This window comes from Typopeltis vanoorti, chromosome 26, assembly GCF_054136105.1.
Source record: "Typopeltis vanoorti isolate ZY-2024b chromosome 26, IOZ_Tvanoo_1.0, whole genome shotgun sequence".
In the NCBI taxonomy this organism is placed as follows: domain Eukaryota; kingdom Metazoa; phylum Arthropoda; class Arachnida; order Uropygi; family Thelyphonidae; genus Typopeltis; species Typopeltis vanoorti.
Genome location: NC_143574.1, coordinates 11,758,410 through 11,770,556, shown reverse-complemented (window position 1 = coordinate 11,770,556; position 12,147 = coordinate 11,758,410). Strand labels below are relative to the sequence as shown.

Sequence of the window (12,147 nt, the reverse complement as noted above, 5' to 3'; positions counted from 1 at the left end):
CAGAATATGTTACACCACCAAATAGAAGATACTGCTATAGGGAGTCCTCTCTAATCCCCCCCCCTCTTTTCAATTTTATAGAATACTATAAATGTCTCTTCAATGCAGTATGTTTTTTCCCTATCTACTGTGTGGTACAGATTCTTCTTCAACCAAATGGAGGTCTTTAATTTTCTGCATTTTGGAAGAAAAATACAAAAAATTGAAGTAATGGACTGTATATAGAATGCTACATCCATGTACAGTCCCACTAATGTCTGTGTTAAAAGAAAAGGAAGAAAGGTCATTTAGATGGATGTGCAGGGGAAGAGGAAGCGTGGACGGCCAAAGAAAAGATGGAGGGAGATGGTGGAGGATGAAGAACTTGGATGTGGCTACAGCCCAAGACAGGAAGTTGTGGAGGAGACTCGCCTCAAGCAGCGACCCTATTTAACTGGGAAAAGCTGCAGATGATGATGATGGAGATAAATGTGCCATAGGATCTGTTTTGATTTAAGATTATTATAGCCTTCTTTATAAGACTATTTCATTAGAAATTTACTTTTGTGTACAATTTTCCTCTTCCTCTAGAGACCACTATTTTTTAGTAGAGAAGGCATGTGCAAAACCAGACTGTTTATTTTCATTGAATATCCATAGAACATAACACAATGAAAATAAACAGTCTGGTTTTGCACATGCCTTCTCTACTAAAAAATAGTGGTCTCTAGAGGAAGAGGAAAATTGTACACAAAAGTAAATTTCTAATGAAATAGTCTTATAAAGAAGGCTATAATAATCTTAAATCAAAACAGATCCTATGGCACATTTATCTCCATCATCATCATCATCATCTGCAGCTTTTCCCAGTTAAATAGGGTCGCTGCTTGAGGCGAGTCTCCTCCACAACTTCCTGTCTTGGGCTGTAGCCACATCCAAGTTCTTCATCCTCCACCATCTCCCTCCATCTTTTCTTTGGCCGTCCACGCTTCCTCTTCCCCTGCACATCCATCTAAATGACCTTTCTTCCCACATACTCTTCCTCCTCATCACATAACCAAACCATCTCAACCTTGCCTCCTAAGTTCGTAACTTTCACCGTTCCCCTTACATAGTCATTTCTCAGATGATCCTTTCTGGTCACACAGCACATCCGCCTGGGCATTCTCATCTCCGCTACCTCCATCCTGCTGATGTTATTTTTCCTCAGGGCCACAGTTTCCAAAGCATACGTCATAGTTGGTCTCACTACTGTCCTGTAAATTTTGCCTTTTAGATTGATCGGTACCCTCTTATCACATAGCACTCCAGCCATCTATCTCCAGTTCCTCCATCCTGCATCCCACTTCCTTCTCAGCCTCACCATCCTCTTTCATTGTTGACCTTAAGTATCTAAAGTCAGTGACCTTCCTGATGACATTTCCTTCCAGCTCCGTCTCCTGGCTGCCATCCACTTTGCAACACATATACTCTGTCTTACTTCTGCTCAGTCTCATACCTCTCTTCCAATACTTTCCAGTTTGGCTGCCACTTCTCTTGATTCTGCACACAGCACGATGTCATCTGCATACAACATAGTCCAAGGCACGTCTTCTCTCACTTCCTCCATCACCATCTCCATCACAATATTAAACAGGAACAGACTTAATGCAGACCCTTGATGCAAGCCAACTGTCACTGGAAAACTTTCACTCCCAGGCAGGTTCGAACACTTGTCTTCAACATTTCTGTACATCTCCTGCACCAAACTGACATTTCTCCAGTACCTTCTCCATCAGACACCTTCCGACTTCTTGCCTTGGCACTCTATCCTACATACTTTTGTACCGATAAGATGCAAGACAGCACTACCAGTGGCAGTGGTGAGATTCCAGGTTGATGGCAGATGGTATTTTAAAGTCCAGTTGATGTCCAGCTAATAACAGCAGATTCATATGATAATTAAGAGTAAATAATGGAACTTACCAAATAGTAACAGAAGTTTCATCTTGATATGAATAAGAAGCATAATTTTGCATAGTGGAATAATCAACTAAAATGAATGCATTAACACAATTTAAGGCAGGATACCATAGGTATGATAACAGAAGGGAGTCTAAGTCTGATTCCACAAATGGTAATAATTTAAGAGGAATCAAGATATGTAACAAGTACTGTTACAGCAAGGTTTTAAATCAACAAGAAGTTTTACTTACCTTTACTGCTTCTGGATCTAAGGAGTAGTCAACAGGCTGACATAGAAAGTTGTATTTTCCAAACCATCCCAACCGTCCAAGCTGCAGATTAGAATTACAGCAATTATTTCAAAGTGTTATTACAACCAATTATACAACTAATTTATTTTAGCTGAAATACTTGACTTTTTTTTTTTTTATGACCCCAAAAATTTGTATCATTATATATTTTTATTATTATTATTATTATTCAGGCCTCCATGGAGTCAAAAGACTCAACGTGGGAGGTCCTTCCTAAGAAACACAAAGTCTATCATACCACTCCTTAAACTCATTGACCGTTCTTGCTCTCACCACTCCATCAGGCAATGCATTCCACGGTTCAACCACCCTCCATGCAAAGAAACCACTCCTCACCCTCTTGCTCACAGTTTCCTTTCGTAACTTCCAGGGATGGCCTCTTGTCATCACTCCTTCCTGCTGTTCAACCAAGCAAAAGAACTCCCCAGTGTCAACCCTGTAACCACCTCTCAACAATTTAAAAGTCTCATTCATATCACCTCTCCTTCAATAAAAAAAAAAAAGGTATAGCATTGCCATCCATTACCCTGCAAGGGTATTAATCACCGCATCTCACCCCAAAATAATTTTTCCACCTACCACCCCAAAATAATTTTTCCACCTACCACCCCAAAATAATTTTTCCACCTACCACCCCAAGAATGTAAAGCAAATAATTTTAGCTTCAGAAGTAAGCTAATTCTATCAAGTAACCAAAAAAGTGTGCATTTTTTTATGATGCAAATTAATGCATGTGGGACAATTTGCTTAGCTTCCATGATTTCTTCAGTTGATGCAAGTGTAAACGAATTGTTTCAACACTCAACGTTAAACATTTGTTAAAGTTCTTGACATGTTAATATGGAATTATTTTCAACAGCAGCACATAATTCTTCATTATCAGTAATGGAGTCTTCCTGAACGTAGTGCATCTTCAAGTGATTCATCATCAGAAACAAATATTTTAAACCATTTCTGCGCAGCATGTTCTGCTACCACATCTTTTCCAAATGCCACACATCTTACGAGATGCTTCTTAAGCCTTCAAACCAAGTTTTGATTCGTAAAGCAAACAAGCCGAATTACACCAGGTTCAACTGACATTTTAAAAAGGGTTCAAAGTTACAGACAAAGAGAACACACCAAGTTAGAGTGCACCAATTTACTGATGTGTATCTGTGCCTTATGACACAAAAAATTGCACTCTGCAAACCACTACAAAATGAAACAAGTCATTGCAGCAAATTATCAAAAATCACATGAACTTTTTTGGTTAACTGATAGAAATAAGTTGTTTTCTATTCTCCCTTATTATCAAATGGAATAGCTATTTTAAAAACAGTCAATAATGTGGTACTGAAATGCAGATTTAACACATTTACTTGCCTTTATTTATAAATCTCTGGAGAAAAAAAATAAAATTTAAAAAAAAATTTGCTTTGCACTCCTTCAATCAACAGTAAACTCAACTAAAATCAACAGTAAGGCAAAATGCATTTTTGAAAATAAACAAAGAATACAAGCAGATTATTTCAACTATTTAGGCACAATTTTTAATTAATGTGATAAATTAAATACAGAAGTAGGTAACAGAATAAACAAGGCTGGTTTAGTAAGAAATCAGTTAAATAATGTATATAGAATAATAGAAATTAGCCCAAAACACTAAATTAGCAGTATACCAAAAGTGCTAAAAATTAGTTCTAACTAATCAGTTGGTTGGTTAGCAATAAAAAAAAAAGTCAATGGAAGAACTACAAATGAGAATTCCAAGTAAAAAAAAATAAAAAATAGGGAGTGAAGATAGAATTTTACTGTACGATTGCATTTTTATTGATATGAAAGTTTTAAAAATGCATAGTGCATCCTTTCGTTGCCCATTCTGTTCAAGTGACCATACCACCTGAGATTAGCTCTACTAATGCATTCCTGGATGCTGACAATGTCAAGTTCTTTCCTAATATCCTCATTTTTTAATATGATATTGCTTGATGTCATCTGTTCACACCCTCTAATCTTTCTCAGGACTCTCATATCTGCAGTCTCTAGTCTTGGGTCAAGTGTTTTACTTCGGACCCAGCTCTCAGATCGATAAGTTAAAACTGGTTTGAACACTGTCTTGTATACAGCTAATTTAATGTTCCGACTAATTTCTTTCTTATTCTATATGAATTTATTCAATTGACTTCCAACCATACCAGCTTTGTTGATTCTGTTGTCTATTTCCATATTTAATTTACCAATTTCACTAAAAATCGTGCCTAAGTAGCTGAAATTTAATTGTTCCACAGGTTCCCAATTCAAAACACAATTGACATTTTCAATGATTCTACCTATTTTCCTTGTCTTTGTCTTTTTATTGCTGACCTTCATACCATATCAAATACAACAGTTATTCAATTTAGTCAGGGAATCTTACAAACTGGTAGTGGATTTATTTAGAAGTATAACATCGTCCACATAAAGCAAAGAGCTGACATTAACATCTCCAATTCTGATATCATTTCCTTCATAATGTGATCCATATAGATAATGAATAACAGAGGGGGATAATGTACATCCTTGTCTCACACCAGATTTAACATTAAACCATCTTCCTGTACTTCCTTCAATTCTAACTGCTGACTTGCAACTCAAATAAAGACTAAGTATTTCTTGGAAGTTACGAAAGGAAACTGTGAGCAAGAGGGTGAGGAGTGGTTTCTTTGCGTGGAGGGTGGTTGAACCGTGGAATGCATTGCCTGATGGAGTGGTATGATAGACTTAGTGTTTCTTAGGAAGGACCTCCCACGATGAGTCTTTTGACTCCATGGAGAATAACTGTAGCACATTGAATAGCTTCTCTCTTGGCACCTTGTCGTATGCCTTTTCCAGATCAACAAAACTTAAATACAGATTATTATTATTCAAGCCTCCATGGAGTCAAAAGACTCTTCGTGGGAGGTCTTTTCTAAGAAACACAAGTCTATCAAGAATCATCGAGGGAAGTAACTCCTAGCAAACAAAAAGTCTATTTTACCATTCCATAAACTCATTGACCATTCTCACTCTCACCACTCTATCAGGCAATGCATTCGATGGCTCAACCACCCTCCATGCAAAGAAACCACTCCTCTCCCTCTTTCTCAGTTTCTTTTCGTAACTTTCAGGGAAGGCGCCTTGTCTGTTCAACCAAGAGAAAGAACTCCCCAGTGTCAACCCTGTAACAACCTCTCAACAGTTTAAAAGTCTCAATAATATCACCTCTCCTGCTTCTATCCACCAAACTCTGCAGTCCACACTCCATCAGCCGATCCTCATAACTAACATTGTAGTCCTGACACCACCTTTGTTATCTGCCTTAGTACCCTTTCCACAGTTAATTTATCCCCTTCAAATCCTGAGGACCAGATCTGAGAACAACAGTCTAAGTGTAGTATGATCAGTCTTATACAACAGAATGATAACCCTTTTATCTCTGCAGGTCAGTGTCCTCATTATTGCAGCAATCCTCTGTGTTACCTTCACTATCTTTGCAATATGTCCCCTAAATTTCAGGTTTCTATCAATGATCAACCCCAGATCTCTTGTTCCCCTACTTCCTCCAGTTTAACTCCTCCCATAGAGTATGCAGCATCCCAAACCTTAAGACCATACATTTTGCTGCATTAAATGGTACCTCCCATTCATTTGAGCATCTATTTAGCTTATTGAAATCCTCTTGCAGGGCTACCACATCTGCGCTATTACTAATAACTCTTCAAGCTTCGTATCATCCACAAAGAACTGAATATCCCCTTGCAATATAAAGGTTAAACAATATAGGTCCCAGTAATGAGCCCTGTGGAACCCCACTTGTAACCTTCTGCCTCTTTGATATTGCTCCACCATACACAACTCTGATACCTTTCAGACAACCAATTGTTAATCCAATTGGCCAATCTCACATCTAGCCCATGTGCTGCAACTTGAATATCAGCTTATCATGTGGCACCCTATCAAATGCCTTTGCTAAGTCTAGGAAAATGGCAGTATATGCCTTTCCCTCATCTAATCCTCTTGTAACTTTATTATAAAGATCTTTGTTATATTCCCATGCTTTCTCAATTAATTGTTGTAAAGTGAAGATCTGATCCTGACAGCCTCTATTTGGATGAATCCAGCTTGTTCTTTACCAAGCTTTTCTTCCACAATTCTTCTCAACCGTTTCTCAAGTATACTGGCATAAATCTTGCCCTGAACACTCAGTAGGGAAATACCTCTAATTCTCACATTCAGTTTTATTTCCCTTTTTATATATAGGTATTATTAGAGCTCTACTCCGATCATCAGGAATTTGTCCCTCTGTCCAGGCCTTCTGAACTATGCAGTGCAGCCACTGTATGACTTTTATACCACCATACTTCAGCATTTCTGGTCGAATATCATCTACTCCTGCTGCCTTTCCACATTTTGAGCCTTTGATGGCTTTTTCTACTTCAAGTATGGATATGTATTCCTGACTGTATGCCTGTCGAGTCTTTTTTTTTTTTTTTTTTTTACCACCGTGCTATCACTGCTTGTTTCATTTAGCAATTTTTCGAAGTAATTAATCCATACTTCAAGAATATCTTTTTCTCTTGTTTTCATGTCACCTTTATCATCTCTAACTCCTTTTACAGCACTCTTTCCTCCATTTCTAAGCTTCAACAAACTCCAGAATATCTTACCACCTTCTTGATATTTATTTTCTATATTCTTGCCAAAGTCCTCCCATGACTTTTGTTTAGCTAGTTTTACAGTGTTCAGCTTTCTTACATTTGTCTCTATATTCTCTAAGAGCACAAGCTGACTTATTTGCCAGGAACTTTTGATATGCTTTCTTCTTTTCCTTCACTGCCTCTAACTTCCTGTGACCACCATGGAGTTCTGATTTTTCTATCCTTGCAGACAACCTCACCACATGCCTCTGGCTGAATCAGTCATGGTTTTCTTCAAGGTTTGGTTCTTGTTCTCAAACTCTCATTTTTTCTTCAATAATCTTTGTGTATTTTAGTCTACAGTTCACATCTGAGAGTTGCTCAACTTTTATTTGCTTTAAAACTTTCTTACGTGTTATTCTTTTCAATATGAAATTCAATTTTATCCTACTCAAGTCTAAATAGTGATTGCTTCCAATTTCAAATCCTTTGTACAATCTGGTGTCCTGCATCAGGGAGAAAACATCACTATTAATAATAACATAGTCAATGAGACTTTTCTTATTCCTTGCATCTTCTCTCCATGTGAATTTGTGCACATTTTTATGTTGGAACATTGTGTTAGTAATAACCAGTCCATGTCCTGAAGAGAAATCCAACAGGCATTTGCCATTATTATTAGCTTTGCTCTTCTCTCCAAATTTTCACAAAACATTTTTGTATGTCGGGCAATCACTTCCTACTCTGCTATTTAGATCCCCAACAAGGACAACTTTTCCTTTTTCATTGTGTCAGTAGCTTTCTCTAGAGCCTAAAAAAATTCCTCCACTTCTATGGGACCATAGGCACAAATAACTCTTAGTCCTGTTCCCCATTCTGATATTTGCCCACATCACTCTACTTGAGACAACCTGCCATTCAAGAAGATTAGTCTTGTATTAATGTTGAATATTACAGCTACCCCTTCTTTTCCTTGACTGTCATTGCCTGAATATAACATTTTGTATTTATTGCTCAGAAAGATCTCGCCAGTTTGTCTTTTTTGTTTCAGTCACCCCTATTATATCAATCTGGCACTTATCTAATTCCTCAGCTAGCTGCATTTCTTTGCCATTCAGGCTTCTTATGTTGATAGTACTGATTTTTTAACTCTGGTAATGTTGAGTTGGGGTGTGCTTTCAGATTTGTTCCAGTAGCTGACTTTTCGCTGTTCACCCTGGTTCCGTGGGAAAACAACGGGGGCCTTTGTTGAACCCGGCGACGCCCCAGCTGGCATGAAATTTTGTCATGTTGTACCATCATTCTATATTTTGGTTTAACCAATAAGAATGCAATTTGGTCGGCTAAATCCCAAATTGCCAGCCCATCCTCATCCGTTCAGTATCCAAGTAAATACCCAACAGGGTGCACCACGAGAAGGTGAGGATTGGACATTAGGTCAGAAGCCCTGGTCAGTTCTCCACTTTCCTTTAAAGGCTATGTGGAGTTCTCCTCTCAGTTATACAGCTTTGACCCTTAAGCACCTCTAAAAACAAAAACATTAAATTATTAAATGAAATTTAATGGTAAAACCTGGGGCAGAAGATTTTTTTTTTTTTTTTTTTTGCAAAATAAAAACATTAAATTATTAAATGAAATTTGACATTGAATTGGAAAGAAAATGGTAATATAGTAAATTAGTAGCTTATATATCAGAATGGTCTGAAATTAAGATGTCTTAAAAGAGCTTGGGGAGGAGAAATTGACATACTGCAGGTAACTGGATAATTATCAATGCTGGAGAGGTTCTACAGAAAATAGTGAGAGATCAGGGGATAAACAGAGGTCATTCCTGGAAACTGTATAAAGAGGGTGTGAGAAGCAGGTTTTTTTTCATGCAGAGTTGCAAACGATTGGAATGCCTTGCCTGAGAGTGTGGTGTCTGCAGAGAATTTGAGTGTATTTAAAGCACGGTATGATGAGTGCATGTATGATAAAAGGACCTCCTAGATGAGTCTGATTCCAATGGGGTCTTGGGTAATAACTGGATAATTATTTTATACCATATGCAGACAAGTTCTCCCTTCAAACCTTGAACTATATTGTTAATACATTAAGAATAGGCAGAAAATTATGTGAGAGGACTTGCAAGGATCTGTGTGGAGATCAATGGTGATATTTAGTTTACTATTGTCAAGTAAAAGTTTATATTTTGACATAAAAAACATGTAGTCTATATTCTTGAAATTGCACTCAAGAAGGTGAAGTAGACAAGATTATAATACTTAATAAATGACTTGAATTTATGAGACATGTCAGTACTTGTGGATTAGATTACTGGCATACTGAAGATGAGTTCAATTTCTAATCCAATGGGATTAGAAACTGAACTGTGCCTTTGCATAAAAACACTGAATTACTATGGGAAGATGTGTCCTACACATCTAGAACATGTGCAAATCTTAGTGAAGGCTCAAAAATGAAACGTTACTGAAGATTATCTCATAACTAGAGTACTGAGATAGGTTGAGAAGGTGTGGGTTGTAAACAAGAGTGGTAGCAGTGATGATTGAGATTTAATAACTCATTAAATCAGACACTGCATGAATGGTAGGGGTTCCTAGAAGAGATAGATAGATATATATATATATATATATATATAACAGTACCATGCACAAGGAATGAATGTGAAGTAGATTTTTTTTTTTTTTTTCTAAAATGCATTGAATGTTAAGAGAATGGGTAATAAATGCACCAAATGAGCAAGTTCAAATAAGGCAAAAAGGACTTCCTACAGTGAGTCTAGTGATGCCATGGTCTGCGAAAAAACAAAACAAAAATATTAGGATAAAGGTGGTGGTTATAAGAATGATACAAATGACTTAAGTGAAAGATAAAATAACTGCATCATTAAATCTACTCTATAATATAAAATAAGCTTTTTTGTAACGTTTTTTGCATCACGTTTTTTGTCAAGTTATTTGAAACTCTGCTACCCTAAGTGTAGTCTTCAAACTTGAAGAACAGGCCTAACAGTCCAGAACTTGGGGGGGGGGGGGGTGCCGTAAGCTCCAGGGTAGAAATCTCCTTTCGACTCTTCAGAATTCAAGGAGAACTGGCCTACCAGTGCAGAACTCGGGGGGGGGGGATCCCCTAGTATGCATATATAATGAAAAAATCCTAATTGAAAAATTTTAGTAGGATAATTTTTAAGTTAAAGGATTTGGGAATAACTAAGCTAAGCTTAGCAAAGCAGGTTGTAGATTGATTAGCTGTTATTAGAAGCTATTATTCTCTGATAGCTGTCAGTGTGCTACACGTATCAGTTTTTAAATCTCAGTTCTTATTTTATTTGTATCAGTGAAAGTATGATGGATGAGCAAATAGGATAACATGGTAAATTACAGGTTTTGGTATTTGTTGCCATTTTAGGATCACAAAAAGGCAGCTATGGTCATGATGCAATCTTATTATATTTGCTTACTATATGTTCTCTGGCCGATTTTTTGGCTTTGTAAGACGCTGAATTTTCAGATGGGAGGGACAAATTGACCACTTCCATGTGAAACCACCTAATTGACTCCTTTGAGAAGCCTAACAAGAAGACTTATGAAGATTGAAACAATTATGATGGCACTTCAGGACTGTTTTGGCATTATAGTAATATGACTTATTGATGTCCTCTTAACTGGATACCTCTGATTAAGACATCCACATTACCATGGAGTTCATTAAAATTATTACAGGTATCTCCATGGAGTCAGCAGACGCATCATGGGAGACCCAAACTATCAAAACAATATCTATCATATCTCTTCTTGAATTCATTTACAAAGAACTCAACTGAGTCAAACAATGCATTCCACTCATTCACCACACCTCCAGGCAAAAAAACCTCGTTCTCGCACCCTTGTTAACCACACTTTTCCTTAATTTACAGGGATGACCTCTTGTTCTTCCATCACTATCACACAACTGAAACATTTCCCCTGCATCAATCTTATAAAAACCTTTTAGTAATTTAAAGGTTTCTATCATATCTCCCCTCTTCTCTGCCTATCAACCAACCTCTCAATCTATCAATGTAGAGGGCATTTTTACATCATTCACCAACTTAGTCACTCTTCTCTGAACCGTCTCCACAACCTCCTCATCTCCTAGGAATCCAGGTGACCAGATTTCCAGGCAATTCATTCTATGGTTCAACCACCCTCCATGCAAAGAAACCACTCCTCACCCTCTTGCTCACAGTTTCCTTTCGTAACTTCCAGGGATGGCCTCTTGTCATCACTCCTTCCTGCTGTTCAACCAAGCAAAAGAACTCTCAGTGTCAACCCTGCAACTACCTCTCAACAGTTTAAAAGTCTCAATCATATCACTTCTATCCACCAAACTCTGACTCTGCAATCCACATTCCCTCAGCTGATCCTCATAACCAAAATTGTACAGCCCTGAAACCATCTTTGTACCCTTTCCACAGTTAATTTATCCCCTTCAAATCCTGGGGACCAAATCTGAGAACAATAGTCAAGTGTGGTCTGATCAGAGACTTATACAACAGAATGATAACCCTTTTATTTCTGCAGGTCAGTGTCCTTCTCATAATTGCAGCAATCCTCTGTGTTACCTTCACCACCTTTGCAATATGTCTCCTAAATTTCAGGTTTCTATCAATCATCAACCCTAGATTTTGTCTCCCCTACTTCCTCCAGTAGGACTCCACCCATAGAGTATGCAGCATCCCATCAATGTTCCCGAAACCTCAAGACCTTACATTTTGCTGCATTAAACCGGTACCCCCATTCATTTGCCATCTATCTAGCTTATTCAAATCCTCTTGCAGGGCTACCACATCTGCACTATTACTAATATTCCATCCCAGCTTCACATCATCTGCAAACAACTGAATATCCCCTTGCAATCCACTGGCAATGTCATTGATATAAAGGTTAAACAATATAGGTCCTAGTACTGAGCCCTGTGGGACCCCACTTGTAACCCTCTGCTCCACTATACACAACTCTGATACCTATCAGACAGCCGATCCTGAATCCAGTTGACCAATCTGACATCCAGATCCATGTGCTGCAACTTAAATATCAGCTTATCATGTGGCACCCTGTCAAATGCCTTCACTGTCTAAGAAAATTGCAGTATATGCCTTTCCCTCATCTAATGTTCTTGTAACTTTATTATAAAAGGTTAGCATATTGCTAAAACAAGAGCACCCTTGCACAAATTCATGTCGACTCTCACAGATGACATTACCCTCATCTGCCCAATGCTGTATAGTCCCT

At 37.8% G+C, this 12,147-nt stretch overlaps 1 protein-coding gene across 1 annotated transcript in view; it reads right to left on the bottom strand.

The window, feature by feature from the left end:
- The window catches only part of LOC150092326 (uncharacterized), a 279,626-nt gene that overhangs the window by 175,779 nt on the left and 91,700 nt on the right, over positions 1 to 12,147 (bottom strand). The window contains exon 5 of the mRNA XM_090414847.1: positions 2,175 to 2,255. Coding sequence (XP_090270973.1) covers positions 2,175 to 2,255 — 81 coding nt within the window. The remainder of the gene's footprint in view (positions 1 to 2,174; positions 2,256 to 12,147) is intronic.